Source organism: Pygoscelis adeliae, unplaced genomic scaffold, assembly GCF_000699105.1.
Source record: "Pygoscelis adeliae isolate BGI_AS28 unplaced genomic scaffold, ASM69910v1 Scaffold38, whole genome shotgun sequence".
Classification (NCBI taxonomy): domain Eukaryota; kingdom Metazoa; phylum Chordata; class Aves; order Sphenisciformes; family Spheniscidae; genus Pygoscelis; species Pygoscelis adeliae.
In genome coordinates this window covers 3,084,838-3,100,414 of record NW_008825614.1, presented here as the reverse complement: position 1 = coordinate 3,100,414, position 15,577 = coordinate 3,084,838, and the positions used below count along the sequence as shown (strand labels likewise).

Sequence of the window (15,577 nt, the reverse complement as noted above, 5' to 3'; positions counted from 1 at the left end):
CTTGTGATTTTTCTGTTGTTGAACATACTTTTGCCTGTGAGTGCTCTCAACCCTCCCTGAAACTCTGAGTAGGAATAAGGCTTCACCTACTTGCAGGAGGCCGGTAGCCTACAGCACTGCAGGAAGTAAATGTGAAATAATTTAGTGAAATCTTGATGCTTGCTCAGCTGGCAAAACATTGTGTGGGCACTAAACCCCAGGCAATTTTGGGAGGGGAGAGGGAGAACGTTTTCACGGCTTTAAAAAGTTAGACTACATAACGCTTTCCTCTCTTTCAAAACTGATGCTCAGCGTACAAGCTGGGATGGGTCAAGAAGAGCAACGAGGATAGAGGCCTTTGTGTGTGGTTCTGTCTTTTGCTATAGCCATAAACACCCAGGAGAATTATTCTTACCAGATCTGCTGGTGCTTCTTCCACGTTAAAAACTAAAAGCAAAACAAAACTGGAGTATGTGTACACAGTGTGTTTAAGCTATTTTTTACAAAAAAGCTGATTTGAATAAGCAGCACGGAATACATGCGCATGCTTGCTTGTAACTATTTTTTAACCTTTACCTAAATATGAGACTTCTTGTCGTCATTTCTTGTTTGGTTTTCTTTCTTTAGTACTATCTCCCTGAAATCTAATTCAGTCCCCTCACTTAAATGTATTTTCTTTCTACTAATTTGCCTCCACTGTTAATTTTCATATGTAGTCTAGGTGCCTTTGGCAGGGAGGAAACAGATACGCAAAACAGATCAGAAAGAGTCCAAGTAGCTTTAAAGTCTGAGAATCCTGCTGCCTGTTGTACATCTCTGAATAGAAAGTGTTTCTAGTATTAGAACGGAGACACTGCTGAATCTCCACTTGTGGTTTTTGCGAGTACCACACAATGTCTTCTAAAGGTGCTTGGCAGCCAGGTCGGATCCCTGCAAAAATCAGCAGGGACAAAAGGCAGTGCTAAGTAGAGGTGGTTGTTCATGTGAAGGATGAAAAGAGAAAGCACTTCAAACCTGAAGGTATGTGGGTTTGGGTTTTTTTTCCTGTGCCATTTCTTTGGCTTGCATCTGTGTGGGTGACTGTGTATGACTACATAAACAGAAAAGAAAAAAAACCTTCTAGATGTTCTAAAGGGTATAAATAGCTACCAGAGTTACTGCTACACAAGAAACTAGTGTGACTTTCAGACTTTCTTCAGTTTCTTAAATATTTTCCTTTTTAAATCCTTTTTAATAGCTGTCTTCCTGGAGGTTATTTTTGCCTGCTTTAAAGCTTTTCTAAATTGCGGCACTTGAAAGTTTGTGTTGTATTTGAACTGGCATAATCATTCCTGAGCTTATCAGTTCATCACCAGTCATCTTCTGGGAAAGAGAGTTATTTTGTTGGCTCTATCAGCACCCTGCTAGTCCAGTCTTTGGGTACAAAGGACAGTCTACGTGTCAGACTATGTCTGAGGCTTATGGACACCTGAAATACCACAACCGTATGCAACTCATGACCTGGTTGTGCTCAAGCTCCTCTGTTACGGCAGCTGAAGCAACATCGATTTCTTGACTTCATCTGATATCCCATAACATGAAAGAAGAGAATTACAGATACTCATCGCTTCTCCTGTTAGTTTGTGCATGGGATTCTTTTTACATACTCCTGTGCTCATAGAATTCCAAATAAAAATTAATTCTAAACCGTCTCTTTAAACAGCAAACAAACAAAAAACCCCATGCTGGTAGAAAAATAATGAAATTCATTTATCCAAGGGAATATTACTGTAAGTCTTGCGACTACAACCAGGAGTCATATTCTCACTTGTAGACATGTGGCGCTTCTTACTGGGATTTTTTCCAAGCCAAACATAATTATCATCACACTTCTTCCTTTATGTCTTTATAGCGTTCTTTGCTGCTGCCTCTCCTTCTTAATGCCCTCTCCTGGCATTCGCTGCAGTTTCTCTTAGCCATGTTGGTCCATGGCTAGTACACTGGGTGTTGGAGGCTTGTTTTGTCTTTATCGTTACACTTGGTTTTGGGAATGTTTCTCCACAGGAGCAGATCTGACCGAGAAGGAATTCCTCCCCGTGATGAAAGAGCACAAAACCGCATTTCAAAACGTTTTAAAGCAAGACCTGGTAAGAGTCCTAGTGACGATGAAACAGAACTGGTTTGGCTGAGCAGTGACAAAGAAAAACACTGCAGGAGGGGACAGGCCCCTCCAGTGGTGGTGTGGCTGTTCCCGTGCTATAACTACTCTCTGATATGCCTTTAGGAGGTGGACCAGGAAAAGAAAAATAATAAAGAGCAGAGTGAGGAAGCACCAGCTGTGGTTCCCAGTAGGAAAGGTAAGAGGTTTTTGCTATACACGTTCATTTAACTCACTGGAATGCATGCTTTGGTCACTTGCGTCAAGACCTGTGTAAAGAGGTGCAGAGAGCTGCCTGCCCCACACCAATTATTATGAGAGGGTTTTGTTTTAAGGAATAGTAGCTGCAGTTAGAGATCAAAACGGATTAGCAGTGGAGAGAAGGAAAATGTTATAACGCAAAACCTGCTTCCCTGATTCCTACAGATACTGATCTAACCAGCTCCGTCTTCCTCTAGACAGGAGGGAAAATTTCTTAGGACTTGCAAAGGGCTTGGGATATTTGAAACAGTTTTGGCACACCTGCTCCCCCCAAAGAATTTGTAAAGCAGCAACCTCTATGCTAGCTAGAGCTTGGGGCAATATGATATAGATAAGCAGGATGATGTTTCTACTGAACTGTGCTTAGACATCTCTACTCTTCTCACCACCTCACCTTCTGCCTTTGGAGTTCACTAAAAGTTAGTGATGTAACATCCTGAACCTATGGGCTGGGGACTTAAAACCTATAATTAACCATTCCTGTACAGTTGAAGCCAACTACACAACTAACTTTTGGGGCTTTGTACAAGTGACAGTGTTGTGCTGTCTTACTGACCCTAACCCTAATGTACTCTGAGGTACACCAATTGTTTTTATTGGCAAGAGCTTAACACTGGAAATCTTTAACGGTGGCTTCTGCTGGAGCTTAAAAGACTTTCACAAGTTGTTTTGGGGAGGCTGTTCTTTCACTTTTGTCTGAGAACTTTTCTTCTCTCTTCTCAGGGAGTTCACCCACTGCAGGTGGCATTAAAGCAGATAAAACAAAGCAAAATGAGCCGTAAGTGTTTTGACTTTGAATGATCACCTGCAGGTATGAATTTAAAGCTGCAGCCTGTTACATGATTGCTTCTTCTTATCCTACAGTGACTCTCCTAACGAGAAAGAAGTGGAGGTAAGTCTTGACTGCTTGTATCCTTAAGTATCTCGGACAACAGAAAGATCTTGTCGATAAGCCCTGATTAATATCTTGTCCTATATAAAAGAATGATGTTGAGTAGCTTAAACTGGATGTATAAGTAGGCTTCTGAAATCTGTCTTCCCAAGCTCCATGGAAATTTTGGAAGGGATGGGAAAAGGTGGCCATCTGTAAAACTGAAAAAAAGATTTGTCACTATTAAAACATTTGTTTGCAAGCTTGAAGGAGCATAGCTGTGACCTCCTCCCAGGCAGAATGTGCTGCTTTAAGAGAGTTTTGTCAAAAGACACAGATGGCACACTGCGTGCTGCCAGGATATCACCTGTTCTGGTGGCAGATTATTTCCCCCATCACTACAGATGGGAAGACTGGCTTTGTGGAAGTGGGCCGTGTTTGCTTTCTCTTCTGTATCTCTCCTAGAACTTTGTTCGTGGGGTATAGTCCCAAATGTCATGTCAGTATCCAAATCTACTTTAAAAGCTTCTGCATCACTTGGATTATTCTGAAATCTTTCCCTCTCCCACAACAGGCTGAATTTCTGAGGTTGTCTTTAGGTTTTAAATGTGACTTGTTTACCTTGGACAAGAGAGTGAAGCTTGAAGAAAGGTCCCGAGACTTGGCTGAAGAAAACTTGAAAAAGGAGATCACAAATGCTCTAAAGATGTTAGAGGTTAGTATTGGCTAAGGCTGGTAGGTTGGATGGGAAGAAGGGTTGTGAAAGTTTCTCTCTCAGTACCGCCGCTCTTAGGATGCGTGTGTGTGTGCAATACGTTATAAGCAAATCTGAACAAAGTTCTTAAGTGATGCAGTTGAAACATGAGAGACTTGGCATTTGGGGGGTAACCTTCATCTGAGTGTATCGTGCACTCAGGCAGTGGGGAACTTTTCTATTGCCTGGCAAGAACCCTTGTCTTCAGCTGATTTCTATGCTAGGTAAAGAGAAGTCTCTGCCTGCTGGAGGTCTGTGTCAAGTTACACTGATTGAGGATGTTGGATGTTGATCTTTTGACTGTGTGGACATGAACACAACCCCTCAGTGTCATCAGCTGGGTTCAGCCTCCTTTCTCTACTAACAGCTCACGCTGCTTTTCTTACCAATATGCCTCTTAGGCTTTAGCTCCTTTGTGTGAAGAAGATAACCAAGCGCAAGAGATTATTAAGAAGTTGCAGAAAAGCTTGCAGTTCCTTAGCCAGTATGCAGCCCGAGTCGCCAGTAGAGCAGAGATGTTGGGAGCTATTAATCAGGTAACCGTTTCCACGTAAATGTATTTTGTAGAAAGTTAAAAGCTTCTAGATGTAAAGGGATAGCAGTGCCTGTTTGCCAGGCTTCCGATTCCGGAATTAGATTTAGCAATCTAAATGTACGTAATGCAGACTGACCAGTACAGCTTAGTCCTGGCTTTCTCTTCTCGGATCATGGTTTGTGGTGTTACAAGGAATCCCAGGCACTGTGAGAGCAGCTACATTGCACTAGCATTGTGCAGAAACACACAACAGAAATATGGTCCTGATTTAAAACAAGCAAACAAAAAAACCCCCTGAACAAACAAAAATCCAGTAAAAACTTTGCATCAGAGGAATGTATACAGTAGAGAGCACAAGAACGCAATGTGGTAACAAAATCGTCTTGATGCTCTAACAGTAATTCTGTGCCTTATGGAAAGGGCAGCTAATAAGTTAGATCTATGGAAATTTACAAAGACCTGCTCAAATGTTATGTGTAATTGTGTATAATGCCAAAGAACAGGATGGAAATGTGACTTGGCAGTACTAGAAAACGCGTGGTGGCAGCTGAGACTGTAGATCAGAGAAAAAGATGAGGAGGAGCTGTAAGGGCTCAGAAAATGAAGACTATTTTAGGATAAGAGTAATCACTGGAGAAATGAGACCTGTCTTAACTTGGGCATGTGTCGAGAGATGGGTTGTAGTGAAACTTTAAAAGGGTAGACAAAAATGAGAGGATGTTGCATCATGGTGATACAAGGTGAGAGTAGACCATTAAGGGGGGAAAAAAGTCTTAAACTCTAAACACGATGCAGTTCCTCAAAAAGCTGCTTCTTTTTCCTACTGCTGTTGCACTCCCTCCGTTAGGAGAGCCGTGTCAGCAAGGCTGTGGAAGTAATGATTCAACACGTGGAAAACCTGAAGCGCATGTACACAAAAGAACATGCAGAACTTGAGGAGCTGAAACAGGTCCTGCTCCAGAATGAGAGATCCTTTAGTTCTCTTGGAGATCGAGGTAAAGCTGCTTCGTCTTTCCTCTTTCTAGCACCTGCCAGATAGACCCTTATCTAATTGAAGCTTAACATAGTAGGTGGAGGGGTTATATGGACCGTTGTATCTCATCTCCTAAAAATAGAGGAAAAAAATAGCCATTTACTAACAGTACTAGAAACAACTCTCTGAAATTAGACTTGTATGTAAATTGTCATGAATCTTGGGGCAGGGGGGGGAAACACTGCAAGTATGCAGTAATGTTCTGGCTTTTAGAAAAGTGCATTGCACGTGGTGGTGATAATCTTATTCCTTGTGAGCAGTAGATCTGGGTGCTCACTCACACTGGAGCATTCCCAGTAGCTATTTCTAGGTAGCTGAGCTTTGACTGCTCTCTACAGATGCTTCCTGCTCTTTTCTAAATACGAATTATAGACTCTTTAAGTGCAGCTGCTCTGAATTTTCCCCCTGTAAGCAGATGGTACAGTGGTCAGGTTTTCAGATGGCACTGTGCACTTGTGGTTTTGCCACAGAAGGATTAAATTCTTCTGAAAAATAGAGCATGTATTTTTAAAAACAGAAAGGGCAGTCTCGCACACTGGTAAAATCCTCGCAGGAGCAGTCTGAATCACGGGCCATTCCTTCCTGACGGTAAAAGATTGTCCTGTAACAGGACACTGCCTCGATAATAGAAGAATACATTTAATGATTAGCAACAGAAACTGATGCTTGTAGAGTATGTATAATGTGTGAATATTACGAACTTACCTAATGAAATAGGAAGCTTTTTCCTGAAATCTCATTTCTGCTTTCTGAGAGTACTCTGATAGACTGCAAAAAGTCAGACCGTTAGTTGCAAATAAAGCTCACTGCATTCCTGTAAGCCTTTCTGATGTTTGATCTCTTCACAGATGAATCTACAAATAAAAAGCTACCAAATTCTTTTAACTTTAAGGTAACGGCTGTTACAGCTTAACGTGACATTTCAAGTGTCTTTTTAAGTGTGCGTGTGTGTTTATGTGTTTTTTCTTTGCCTTCTCACATGCTGGTGCTCTGCTACGTGCTTGACTTGGTAGCTTTCTGTCTCAAATATGGGCCAATGTCATCAAACACGAGGATATATTTTTTTCAATCACCCCCACCAACCTGAGGGAACTGCATGTGGTCCCGCTTAGAAGATGAAGCGTTCACAGAAGCCAAAATGGCTGTGCTGTCATGCAATGGTTAAGAAATATTGTTCATGTATGGTTCTCTCATTGGGGCTACAGAAGAGGGTTTAGCACAGAGATGAAAAAAATAGATGGGGGCAATTCAAATTTACTGTAGGAATTCCTGTGAGCACCATTAGGAGAATTTAGATGCCTTCAGTGTTGGTATTTTGCTGGAATCTGTGTAGCCAGCCTCACTTCAGATGCTTGGAGGAGGGAAAAGCAGTTAATGTGGAAAGATGCTGCTTTAAAGAATATGGTTTGGGCTGCGCTTATGATTTGATTCTTCTTTGTGTGTCACTTTTTATACAGTTTGCATAAAAACAGATGATATTTTATGTGATCAGTGAGTAGTCTAGTCATTCCTTGATAGTCAGTAATGCCTCTTATTTTTATAGCCATCATCATCCCTTCGAAGAGTTAGCATTGCAACGTTGCCCAGGAGTGCTGCAAATGCAGGCATTGGGTTGCCACTGGTAAGTAAGGGTTCCCAGATGGTGAGGTGCTTTACCATCTCAAAACTGGCTGGGCTGAAGCGCGAAAATGCCAATGCAGTTAAGTGTGTCAAACTTCTTCTCTAGGCCCAATTCCATGAACCTGGCGGAGATGAACGGAGTGATAAATTCGGCAGGAGGTCAAGCAGTTGGTAAAGTTATTTGGGCTTGTCTTTGAACAGGGTTAAATATTTTTCAACTCTAAGTGTGCCTGTATTAAGCAGCTGATGGAGCATCTTGTGGTGTAATAATGTTTAGGCTACACCTTTCACGTTAGTTTTACATGCTTCGATAGGTAAGTGAGCCTTCGACCAAATGTTACAGCTCTTCTTTTATTTATTTTTTTATTAAGGGTTGAGAGTTTTAAAAACAAATTACCTCAACTTTCTTGCTTTAGAACTAAAATATGAAATCTAGGCAGCTGGCATCAATGGATATGGCTTTTTTGGTCATGTTTTAAAAAAAAAAAAAATCCTAATTTCAGGCAACTAACTTTGGAACTTATTTGTCTAAGACCTACCCAAATGAGTAGGCTGCTGCTGAATTTCTAATTTCCTGCTGTATATCTGATGGGGAAATTAAGGCAAATTTCTTTAAAATATGACAGGGGACGACTGGGAGCAAAGCAAAACGAGAAGCGTCCTTCACTACAGCGGTTCATTAGCACATATTCCTGGGCAGAGGACGAAGACGAACATGCTGAAACAAAGTAAGTTCAACAGCAATCTCCTCTGAGGTGTGTGTGCAGGGTTGGTTGGTTTGTTTTTTAATGAACTTCTAACTGTCCACCACCTGATCAGAGCTATAAAGTCAAGCTATTGTGAGCTCTGTCAAATTGAATGCTTGATGGAAAAGCTTTGGAACTGTTGATGCTTGCTTACAGAAATGAGCAGTCGGAATCACCTGCTGAAGTACAAGAAGAACCATCAAAGAAGGAAAGTATCTCTGAAAAAGGAAAATATTCATCAAAATGGAGCCTAGAGTCAGCGTAAGTTCTCTCACATCATCATGAGGTAAAGCAACATTTGGGTGGTGGACATGGGAAGAGGAAGCAAAGCTGTAGCTTTGGCTTGGTTGTTAATGCCGACTTCTTAAACAAACCAACTGGGAATGAGTAATCTTAGGTGCCAGAGACTCACCCCACCCAGGGATTCGTTACTAATCCTAAATGGTGAGGTAAAGAGGAAGGAACCTCATGCTACGATCCCACCTCTTCTGGTTACTCTGTGACGGCTGTTATAGCTAGGCTACTAGGTCATGCTAACATGTGCTCTTGTAAAAATGATCAAGGATTTGAGGCCTGTGCAAAACTTAACAGCAGCTTTGGCACACACTGAGAGACAAGCAGTTATCAAGACTAATTCTAGACTATTCCAGCTAATTTCTCTGGATATCTCAAGTCAAGGAAGAGAGTACTGTCCTAAACAAGTATCCCTTGGAAGCCCCTGCCTTACAGGAAAGGCAGTCTGTTGTCTCTGCAGAGAAACTGTTTATTCCATATGAATATCCCATGCTAAGCCTCCACTTTGAGCATTCCTGATCAAGGGGGAGACAAGGCAATTGTGCTAGCGTGTTAAAACTGAGAAGACAGCAAGAACAAATATTTCTTTCTATTGTTTGATAAAGGATGGAGGTACCCAACGTCATGAAAGGTCTAGGGTTTGGACAGTCAGTGAGGATAAGACCTCGGGAAGGCACCGAAGCCCTAGAAAACAATAAAACACAAGGCCAGCACTTTTCAGTGCTTTCTACAAGCAAGATTTCTTCATGAGCTGCAAGGCAGCTTTTGTGAATCCACTTCAGAAACACAGCAGGGTACAGGGAGCATGGGTGCCTGAACTGGGCTCATGAGTCAGGTCAGTCACCTAAATAGCTTATCGAGAACTCGCTTACCAAAGCCTGCATTTTAAACCCAGAACAGAAGCTACCATTGCACACAGCTCCCAATACAGGAACAACCATGTCACTTTTGATGGTTGTGGGGTCTGGTTTGCTTCAGGGATTTTTGGGGCGGGGGAGTGGGGTGGGAAGAGGGCTTCCAAGTTTTGAAGAAAAACTGAACCGCCCTATGACTGACTTTTCTGTGCAGGTGCAATTTAATGTCATCGTTGGCATCCCATTTCAAGACTTCCTTTTCCAACGCTAACAAAACTCTCTGGGTTTCTGTTTCCATCCTGGTACTGCTTGCTGCTCTTACAAGCTTCCTCACTGGGCTGTCTCTTCAAAGACCAGCAGACGCAGCACCTGTAGGAACTGGGGACTCCTGGACCTCACTACAGCAACTGTTGTGGCCATATACAGGACTTCAACACAATGGACCACCCCCAGTATAACAAAGGTTCTGACTTTTGTAGTTATACTTCCAAGTTCTGGATGACAGTATGAGAAGCTGAGATAGTATATTTAAGGTTACATGTTTGGGGTGGTTTTGTTGAGTTGTGGGTGTTTTCTTGGGAGATGTTTTTTTGTTTGGTTTTTGTTTTTTTTTTTATATCATGACTTGAAATTGAAAAAATTTTATTCCCCCCCATTCCAAGAAAAGTCATCTTTACAAGTACCTAAAAGGGTCTGAGTTCTCATTCAGGTTTACAATAAAACAGTTAGTAATTTTGAACATAGCTAACAATAAATATGGCTAAGTGGTCTAGCCGCAAGAGAATAAAGAACTTATTTTGCTTTAACAAAAATAAAATGTTTGCATTTTAGTCATTGAAGCTGTTCCAATGATTTGAATAGAAAAGGATTCAAGACTTGAAATGTAACTTTACTGAAAGCTTTTGATAATAAAGTTTTAAAGGAAAGCATGCAGTATTTAAGAGTACGTTAAAACTCTTGTAGCAAGTAGTAGCTGATACACAACATCAATAAATAAGAAGCTAGCTGTTTCCACTTTATCAATTGCTTCTTTGCTGGCAAAGTCCTTAAGCATATGGTAGAGTGTGGAGTGAAATTCAGAACTTTCTTCTAGCTCTTCTGAAAAAGCTTCGCTGGTTTCGGTGATCTTGAGCTTTTGTGCTTTCTGACCATTAAACATGTAAAGAGACCAGTCTTTGTCTCTGACAGGATCTGCTTTAAGATGCTCACTTACCTATTGCAGAATAAAATGCACTGTAAGATGAAGCCCATAACTCTGTCAGAGTTTAGAATTTCATACTAGAATATAAATTCTAGCATACTCACAAGTGTAATACAGAAACAAAACCAAGATGCTGCTTTGAACCCCTCAAACAATACTAGCTCTCTGTGCCTCAGAGACTGTGTACCAGGTACTGTAGCAGCACCAAAATCTTCCATCCAGTTTGCCTTTGTAAAATGCAAGGTTTGGCCACTCCAGTGGCTGCTCCTGACTCCTGTAGAGAGAGCAGCTAGGTGCAACAGGCATCGCTTGTTTTAGTTCTTGCTCCTGGGATTAAGTATTAGGCTGAATATTTGTATGTCCCATGCATTTAACTCAAGAGAGTGGGAGAGCTTCTCAAGATTTCGACAGTATGGTACATTCTGTATCTGCAACTGGAGTATTTTTCTGTCTGTCTGGGCAAAGTTTTAACCACATATGGTTTAGTTCACAGAGGGGAAACAAATCAACGCCTAAGTTGCTTATTCCCTCCTTTACAGTAAGGAACAAATGAAACCCCATATGGACAAGAAGAAAGTTCCAGGTAATAATTATAAAACTTACACATCAGACTGCTATTCAGAGGACCCCTACAGTAGGATACTTCATGAAAATCAGCTTCCAGCTACATCGTCCCAGCTTTGGCTAAAGCTGACCTGTCAGCTGTACATCCTAGCACATTAGCAAGTGTCTTTGTTACCGAGATGTGTGTCCCATTAGAGAGCTCACAAATGCATGAGCTGTGAGGCAGTGGAGAAGCAGGCTTTGAAGTTTTACTGACACACGCTGAACGCTGCGAAGTAGTCAACCCCAAGTCTTAAAACTGCTGCACTAGGAGCGTAGGCAGGGGTTGAAGACAATGTTTGAGATGAGCGTAACTTAGAGAAGTTAATTGTTTCTGTCTCTCTAACTGTGATAGAGTTCTACACTGGTTTTCTCTAGAAGTTTAGTCTAAATCCACAAACCTTTAACACTACTTGCTCTTGACCTGCTTCTAGATTCCACTTGCTCCAAGCAAAAGCAAATGCAGATGCAACCAGTGCCATCTGTTGATAGGCCCTAACTTCTGCCAGGGCAGCCTGTAATGCAAAAGTACACGTTAGAAAATATGTGTATATCATTCAGTTTTGTTTGGTTTTTGTTACAAGCGTAAAAAAAAAAAGCTTGCTTTAACCAGAAGCTACTGGCTAAGTTGGCAGAACTCTTGTATGCTTGCCACCTGATTCTGCACAAGAGGTCTTCATATAAGAAAATGTTACTGAAGTGAAAAATAGGTGGAAAAAACCCACGGGAAAACCATCCAGCTGGCACTCACCTTCTTGTTCACAGAGACGTACTTGTGAGAATACTCTCCTGGGAAAATATTCACACCAGCTTTTTTCAAAACTGCTCTTAGGTCAACTGGACTTATCCATTTTCCTGTGACGTGGGAAAGCACATCCTTCTCTTCCACCGCTACTGAAGACAACATACACTGATTACCCTGTTGTACAAACCAGTGAAAGCAACTTACTGGTTGTGAAAGCTGTTTTCTGCTTCAGGCATCAAATATTAATATCGTTGCTGTTCTGGATATTGCATACGTTATCTACCACTCTGGGCTGTAAGCTTCCATTCACATATCCTGAACAAAGCCACTTTTCTGCAGGATTTCAGAAATGACGCTGGTCTACTGGCCCATGCTTCCACTCATACCGACTCTTTTAAAATCATGTCTGTTACTGAACTGATTTATATGGCAATGAGCCATATGGATAATCATGTGTAACTTGAACCTTTAGGAGGAACAAGTAGCATTAGCTGTAGGTTACCTGAAATGCTTTCGTTTCTCTTGGTATAGGTGGGAGGAGAGAGGACCAATTCTCTAGCTGGTGAAACAGTCTTGAATTCAGCAAGGTAGTTATCAATATCAAAGCACTTACTGCAACTTTGCAGAACGATCATACAGGTGCTTTCTTCTGACCAGTTCACAGAAAATAACTGAAATTAAATCACCTGTACTGTTCCTTACAGTGCTTGGAAAGGAAGAGATCCTCATTTTCACCGGCGCAGAGTGAGATCCAAATTGCTCTTGTGGAAGCGCCCCAAGTTCTTAATAAAGGACACTGTAATAATTCTGTATTTTTTTTTCACAAAAATCTGCAAATGTGTTATTAAAAAAAAAATTATTTACAGTACCTTAATTTGTATCTGAATCGTTGCAAAGACTGCAGTAACCGTAAGTAGTGCTTCATCCATACCAGTAGGTCGTAATTCCCATGCCTGATACGGCATGTTGAGATGAGCATCCTGGAGAAGTGCTATTGTATAAAAGGCACCCATCTCAAAGGTGATACTCTCTTCTTGTGTTTTGTACGTTATGTTGCTGATGCCATCAGTTCTCCACTGTTGGCCTTTACAAAAGGGATGCAAAAAAAAAAATATACAATGATGCATATGTAAAGCTTCTGCTTGTGATATGTGCTGGGGAAGAATTAGTTAGTAAAGACATCCTAGGTTAACGAATATTCACAAGAAAGAAAATATTAGGCACAAAATCCCCTCATTTTAATTGTCTTTAGGTACAAGATTAGGCTAATTTTGACAGGAAAGCTTCTCCTTAATCTCAAAAGAAATACAGATACTAACGTAACTGTCATTTCTTACTCGCTATATAGCAGTCCACAATCTCATTTTCAAGAGTACCTTCAAACTGTTTTCATAGGTTCTACTCTACATTCATGAAAGAGAGTCAGAGGTATGTTGTATTTATCTAATAACTAGAATACAGCATTTGGTTTTTAACGTTTAATTTTCATATTTTAACTTAACACTAATACACGTAGTTAGGAGCTAATTTGGCTCAAAGTGGACCTTACATGGCCTCACCCTAGCAAAACTTGATTTGTGGTATAGAGTTGTACTACGGCCCATTAAATGGCGTGTATTTTTTTCCATTCATATTAAAAAGCTACAGTAAAAAGCCTCAACAAGCAGCCCATTATTAGCTATGCTGCAGAAGCAAAATAGAACTAAACAAAACCAACACTAAATCCATTAACACTGAAGTCCCAAAATTATTTCTGGGCTCTGAATTGGCTCTTATCTTCATAGCTGGATTCTAGAAATAGTCAAACTCAGGTATAAATTCCATTATTCAAATTTAAAATAAATTTATGTCCTAAGTTCCTACCTGCAGGATCCCATCGGGCTATCACAGGATCCTCAAAATACATCACATTGTCAGAAAGCCTAAGGGTTATCCGTACTGGTGGACGTGTGGTATCTTCAGCCTCTTCTGGGGGATATGGGTATGCCTCCAAGCCAACATCGAGTACCTTTGGCAAGATGGGAAAAGGACAGATAACATTTTTATTAGAAAATGCAGTAGCCTACTTTTTTTTTTTTTTCTTTAAGTCCCACCTAATCACCTGCGGAGTTTCCTACCGCACCATTTAAAAATTTATTAGTATTAATGGTTTGCTAATATTGTGCATTTCCAACTACACTGTTGAAGACAGGAGAAGGCTGACTACCAACAGGCCTTTGAACCCTTCAAGTGCTGTCGATGACACCCTTAAGGCGGTGCCACACAGTAGGCATAGTCATTTTTTAATAGATCCACAGCCTCCAAAAAAGCCAAGAGCACCTGAGAGGCAAAAGCAGATATAATTCCACTTTGTCCACACAGTGTCAAAGGGAATGAAAGAGGTCACATGCGACTGGTAGTGCAGGTCTGTGTGCTGGGCTGGGAACGAAGATCCCATGCCTCTTGATCTGCCCACAGTCCCGCATTTTTAGCTTGTACGGGAATTTCACTTACTAAAGGTTTTCAGCTTCACAGTAAAAACTGTGACGTGGGTTAGCGCTGCATCAGGCTCCACAAGTGGGAAAACTAGAGCATGTTGCCTGTAGTCCTCAAATACCGTGCAGAGCCTGGAACTGAACTGGCAGTAATTTTGTTACCATCCTCCTTTAAGTGTACCTTTCACATATGAAAAACTAAGAACTTCTCTCTTTGCTGTTATGCTTTGGCCAAGAGCATTTTCCAGCACAACGCTAACAGGTTGTGCTAGTTAGCACGCTAATGAGCACCGACTGAGCACACACCTTGCTAAGTGCAGGCTGATCTGTTTCTCCCCAGCTGCTCCAAAAATTGGCCAAGTGTAATTGAACAATGATTTGAAAAATTAGTCCTTTACTTGGCTGCTCAAGAAATCACGTACGCTGCATATGTACAGTGGTGACACACCTCAGGAACAGCTCTTCAAGGATGAGAGGGAAGAGGACTGCGTGGGGTGTAATCTCGTTCCTCACCTACCTCCACCATGCTCCAGTCCTTGATTTGTTTGACCTGAGGTGGAAGCTGCAGTACATCGATGTGGTACACACCACCCACCGGTACAAACTGTTGCAAATCAACAATATTTTCATCAGTTATCGCCTCTTCTTTTTCATTCGTCTCTTCCTGCATCAGTGGATCCTGAACTAAAAAATAACCAAACAACATGGCTTAACTTGGTGCTTAAACCAAGACACGGACATTTCCCGCTTCTATTGTTTTCCACTTTTGCGCACAAAGCCCATGCGCTTGAAGTGCTTTACATGCTGCAGCACTTCAGCACCATCTACTGGTGTTCCCCAAATCTTTTAACAATTAATTGAAAAGTGGGGAAAGACGGCTGGACAGTGAAAAGCACTTCTTCTTTTGGTACTGAGCTTTTTAACAGATTAATCTCTGCTCTAACTTTGTAGCCAATTCAAAATGTTTTATACAGGAATAACATTTTACTGACAAAATAAGTCACATCCATCATTAATCACAGAAGAATTTCACAAGTATACAAAACAGTAGATTCTGGACAGGTTTAGTAAGATTGTATTGGTACGAAAAGAAATGAGGCCAATAAAAAGATAAAAGGCACCTGCAGGTCATGTGCTGAAGGTGAAAGACAGATGGTATTTATGAAGAGCGAGAGGGATTTAACATGAAACAAAGTTTTCAGATAAAGATAATTCATATTTTTTCTACGCATGATTATGTATAATCATGCAACTGTATGTATCATGCAATCATGCAACTATTATGTATAATCAGGCCAACTCAACTGGTAGTCGTCGCCCTCCCAGAAGAGGACCAGTTATGGTGTCCACTCGGCCGAAAGCCGTCGCCAGAAGGAAAGTGGCGACCCAGACAGAGGCATCGCGCAAACACTCAGCTGTCCAGGTCTCCGGCTGCAGGCAGTGCCTGAGCCTGTCGGCTGTAGTGGAGGG

At 41.3% G+C, this 15,577-nt stretch overlaps 2 protein-coding genes across 2 annotated transcripts in view; one reads left to right on the top strand and one right to left on the bottom strand.

Moving 5' to 3' along the window:
• Window positions 1–9,542, top strand: part of LRMP (lymphoid-restricted membrane protein) — a 32,339-nt gene extending 22,797 nt beyond the window's left edge. Inside the window, exons 10-22 of the mRNA XM_009333007.1 lie at window positions 2,023–2,105; window positions 2,243–2,315; window positions 3,101–3,155; window positions 3,242–3,269; window positions 3,823–3,963; window positions 4,404–4,538; window positions 5,385–5,532; window positions 6,419–6,462; window positions 7,114–7,191; window positions 7,297–7,361; window positions 7,817–7,918; window positions 8,093–8,197; window positions 9,299–9,542. Of these exons, the coding sequence (XP_009331282.1) occupies window positions 2,023–2,105; window positions 2,243–2,315; window positions 3,101–3,155; window positions 3,242–3,269; window positions 3,823–3,963; window positions 4,404–4,538; window positions 5,385–5,532; window positions 6,419–6,462; window positions 7,114–7,191; window positions 7,297–7,361; window positions 7,817–7,918; window positions 8,093–8,197; window positions 9,299–9,542 (1,301 nt within the window). The remainder of the gene's footprint in view (window positions 1–2,022; window positions 2,106–2,242; window positions 2,316–3,100; window positions 3,156–3,241; window positions 3,270–3,822; window positions 3,964–4,403; window positions 4,539–5,384; window positions 5,533–6,418; window positions 6,463–7,113; window positions 7,192–7,296; window positions 7,362–7,816; window positions 7,919–8,092; window positions 8,198–9,298) is intronic.
• A 427-nt stretch (window positions 9,543–9,969) lies between these two features.
• The window catches only part of CASC1 (cancer susceptibility candidate 1), a 30,007-nt gene continuing 24,399 nt past the window's right edge, over window positions 9,970–15,577 (bottom strand). The window contains exons 10-15 of the mRNA XM_009332820.1: window positions 14,625–14,791; window positions 13,497–13,641; window positions 12,503–12,717; window positions 11,640–11,807; window positions 11,290–11,403; window positions 9,970–10,297 (exon numbers count right to left, since the gene is read on the bottom strand). Coding sequence (XP_009331095.1) covers window positions 10,022–10,297; window positions 11,290–11,403; window positions 11,640–11,807; window positions 12,503–12,717; window positions 13,497–13,641; window positions 14,625–14,791 — 1,085 coding nt within the window. The 3' untranslated portion in view covers window positions 9,970–10,021. The remainder of the gene's footprint in view (window positions 10,298–11,289; window positions 11,404–11,639; window positions 11,808–12,502; window positions 12,718–13,496; window positions 13,642–14,624; window positions 14,792–15,577) is intronic.